The 4,201-nt window shown below is 39.8% G+C and overlaps 1 protein-coding gene across 1 annotated transcript; it reads right to left on the reverse strand.

The window, feature by feature from the left end:
- Positions 1 to 231: 231 nt before the first annotated feature.
- On the reverse strand, positions 232 to 3,562 carry LOC104907204 (AP-3 complex subunit delta). Its single transcript, XM_010696096.4, has one exon. It carries the CDS (start codon positions 3,372 to 3,374, stop codon positions 444 to 446), a length of 2,931 nt encoding a protein of 976 aa, XP_010694398.1. The 5' UTR covers positions 3,375 to 3,562; the 3' UTR covers positions 232 to 443.
- Positions 3,563 to 4,201: the final 639 nt, after the last annotated feature.

Below are 4,201 nucleotides of genomic sequence, written 5' to 3' on the forward strand. Positions count from 1 at the left end.
TTTCAGGTGAACTAAACATAGCCTAAATATGAATAATGCCAAGATTATAAGTGAGAAAGGAAAAAAAAAAGAAAAGAAAAAAAAAACAGATGAGTACTTGCTTACAAAAACTGTCTAAACCAACCGAGCAAATTCATCTGAACCCAAAAAAAAATAAAGAGAGAAAACAACATAGAAAATGATATGAAACATCTATTTCGTCCAACACAGAATCCGTAAAATACTCGCTACTTAACTCAAAATTTTCTTTATGAATAAACAAGTGCATGTATCACATGAGGAAGCAACGGAATAACACAAACACCCTGGAATGATAAATACATGCCAAAGTTGAAAAAAAATATCAACACAAAGATGCACCTCAACCTTAAAACGGATAAGTGAAAACTTTTTCATTTCAGAAAGCAAGGTATACACAAAAATCATCCAATTCAAGTTTTCTACTATAGCAGGAAATCTGGGATTTGTGGTGTTTGTAAAGCAATCTTGGACTCACCCTGTTTCTCTTGTTCTTTGTGTCTGCTATGGCGATGATGACTGCTCCTTTTCTTTTCCTTTTTACTCCTTTCTTCTAACCCTTTACTACTCTCACCATGGCTGCGATGTCGTCTCTCCTTGCTATGATTTTTATGCTTGCTTCTTCTCAAACTCGGATCACTAACCTCAGAATCTAGAGCGACAGAATGATCTAGCAGATCAGAAGGATCATCAATGCCAAGTGTTTCCTTCCCTTTCGTTGTAGTAGATGGCTTACCAGTTTCACTATACTTTGACGAAGTAGACACTTCTGTGTTGCCTAGCAGAACGTCCCTCACAGCACCAGAAAGCAAGTCCTCTTTATATTCTAACTTATTCGGGGGTATAAAATTTTCACTCTCATCCAGTTTAACCACCACTGGCCGAGGCTTAACATGGTTTGGCTTTTTCTTAAGTGTAAGCGATTGCTCAGTCAGTTTCACAAGATCATTCATCTTATTGCTCTGATTCTCCACATATTTACTTTCATTGGCAGGAGGAAAATTATTTGATGCTGTCTCATCTTTCTCTGAAGGAAGATAATATAATCCATGTCTCTTGCGGTGCTCAGAAAGAAGAGATCCGGAAGTTGATGTTTCTAAATCTTCTTTAACTATCCCATTGGAGAGGATATCATCATCTTTCTCTTTGCAATGAGATATTCCAAGAGAAAATGAAGTCGCTGGACTTAGCTGAAGGTCGCTATAAATCATGTCCAAATCAGCAAGATTATCCATGAGTGTTAGATCATGAGGTATATGAACTCTAGCTTGAGCATTTACAGAGACTGGACCAAGCTCTTCTGCAAAAAGATCATCAAAGAATGTGGTGACTCCAGAGACTTCAAGTTTGTTCTTCCCTGATCCATCGCCATGCTGGCCAGAACAAGAAAGGACATATTGCTTTACTAGCTGCACAACTCCAAGAACATTCCGTGCCCGCTCTTGTACTTCAACTTCGTGGCTCCATGACAACGGTCCGACAGCTTTTTCGATCAGATCTAACAACTTAACAACTGGGTCTATGGTTGGAGTTTCTTTTTCAGACATCAGTAAACAGCACTGATCTTGCAAAATGCCATCATCACCATTATCTCCAATTGGTCGATCAGAATCGTTGACAAGAGACGCAAACACTTGTCCCGTATTGGAAATAGTTCCACACATTGACAAATCACGGTTTTCAGGGCATTGCAGTCCACATTTAAAATTGAATCGCAAAGACGTCATATCATTGGCAAGGGAAGAAGCGTCAACTTCATCTCGCTGCCAGAGATAAGACTGAAGGCAAAACACCAAAACCTTAAATGTGGAGTGAATGTAGACAGCTCTTGCAGAAGGTGGCAGTAAACTAGTGCGTGGTTGCAATAAAGCCTCAATCAATTCAATTGGGTTTTTTGAAAACTCAACAAACTCACCAGAAACCCAAGCAGCAGCTGACAGTATCCCGTGTAAGAAAGGGTTACCAAGTAAAGCGGGATCAGTTAATAGGTTGCAGCCAACCTTAAGCAGCTCCCGTCTGGCATCCTTTACTCTCATACCAATATCAACAAGCTGGCTCTCGATTTGCTCCCCTGTTTGACAGTGTGGAACTCTAGCCATTTCACCAAGTAGTGATACATACCAATCAAAATCCAAAACAATCTCATAATAGTTCCTAGAACAAGTGACCAGTATTGATCTGAGGATCTCATTACAGAATTCAGGGTCAGACTTCAGGGCATAACTAACCAAAACTCTAGTGATTTCAGCCACATTATCCTCTGACACCATGGTCATGAGAAGTCGCAGAGAAGCAAGTTTGATATTAGGATCCACGTCACTAAGAGACTTCAGCACGACATCCTTGTTGTCTGACACGGCCCACAAGTGCTTTGTAGCAAGATCAGAGAGTGCTTGTAAACCAAGGTACTTCAAATTGGGATCATCCTCGGCCAAGAATTCCCTAATCTTCGACGCAGCAAGTTTGACAGCAGATTGATGATCACTCAAACTATTAACTACAGTTCGAATACACTCAAACAACAACGACTTTGCCATGGTCCGCTGCATAATATCACAAATCGGGCCAACAATCTTTTTTCCTAATCTAGGTTCTACAACTGCCAACTTAGCGAATATCTTCAACACTTTAATCAACACCCAATTGTTCTTACAATCAAGCAAAATATGATAGAACTCGGGTGCTAACGGCAAATAAGCTTTTGGGTCCCTCAAAGAAAGCTCACAAAACACCCCAACAACTGAAGAAACAGCCTGAGGTTGATCAGAACTTTCCAAATTATCAACTAATCTCTTAAAGCACACCCTAACAGCATCTGGGTACTTGCTAAAAAGTCTCAAACAAACCGCAATTGCCTTCTTCTTAACATAAATTCTAGTACTAGACAATAATGTAAAAACATCATTGCACAAATCACAACATAAATCTGGTGTACCAATAACTGAGAGACATTGAAGTGCAAGGCTCACCTCGAAATCGTTGTGACTCGAAAGATCCTTCTTGAATTGATTCGTAACAAGAAGAAGCACTTGAGTGGATTCGTTGAAAGAAGCAACGGCAGCTAAATATCCAATTTTTTTGAGGGAAAATTGCGGGTAACTGATGACTTCAACAACATGAAAAGCAGCCCAAGACATGTCAAATCCATAAAGAGAGTGAAGGTATGTAAGTTTAAGAAGAGCAGCGGATTTGGTATGTGGGTCAGTTGACTTGATTTCTCGACGAATCTCTTCCATGGCTTTTGAGAGAAAAGTTGAAATGGGTGTTGAAGATTCTGGGGAATGGAGCCGAATTCCCTTGATTAAATCTTCTAATGAGCGCTGGAAAAGTGACTCCATTATTGAGGAGTTCGCCATTCTTCAAGTGTTTCAAGACCTCAATTTTGCTGTGTCTGTGTTGAAATCTTTTGATTGAGAGAGCATTCGGACTATACAAAGCTATTTTGATCTGGTATCAACTATACCATTTTCGATGTGTATTTTATCGGTGGGTTTCAGGGTTCAGATTTTTGCAAAAAGGAACCCAGACCCAATAAAACAGACATCTATCTAGAAGTATTTATATCGAGTGATTTACCAAGCTTACAAATGTCAATATGGTCACTATGGGTTTGATTTGGCCCAAACGGGGTCGGTTCAACAATTCCTTGGGTGGGATGCGGGTCACGTCGGGTCAACATATATAGTCTGGTGCGGATCGGTTAGGGATAAGACCATTTTTGTTCGTGTCTAATAGATTTCGGATAAATATCTATTGGATTTTGAGAGGGTTTATGCAGGTCAAGTCGGATTTTAAGATATAATTTTTCCTAAAGAATTCGACATGATATATCTGATCTGTGTACCCTAACCCAACTAATTCAACATTAAGAAAAATTGCATAGGGAATCGTAAAAAAATAAGTATAACTAGCTTTTTGAAAACGGATGAAATATAAAACGTGTCTCGATCCAAGTTATTCGGTTGGGAATTGGGATCTTCAAATTCGGGTAAACTTTTTCAACTATAGGTAAGCACCGTCAAAAATACGTTGCACTGTCGTGGCTAGGGATGTTAAGGAGTCGAATCGAGATTGAGCTTAACTAGGCTCTGATCGGCTCGAAAACTTACCAAACAGGGTCCAGCTCGAGCTGGACGCTCATCGAGCCTGAAATATTGGGCTCGACTCGAACTCGAGTACAAAA

The sequence above is a fragment of the Beta vulgaris genome, chromosome 4 (assembly GCF_026745355.1).
Source record: "Beta vulgaris subsp. vulgaris cultivar EL10 chromosome 4, EL10.2, whole genome shotgun sequence".
Classification (NCBI taxonomy): Eukaryota; Viridiplantae; Streptophyta; class Magnoliopsida; order Caryophyllales; family Amaranthaceae; genus Beta; species Beta vulgaris.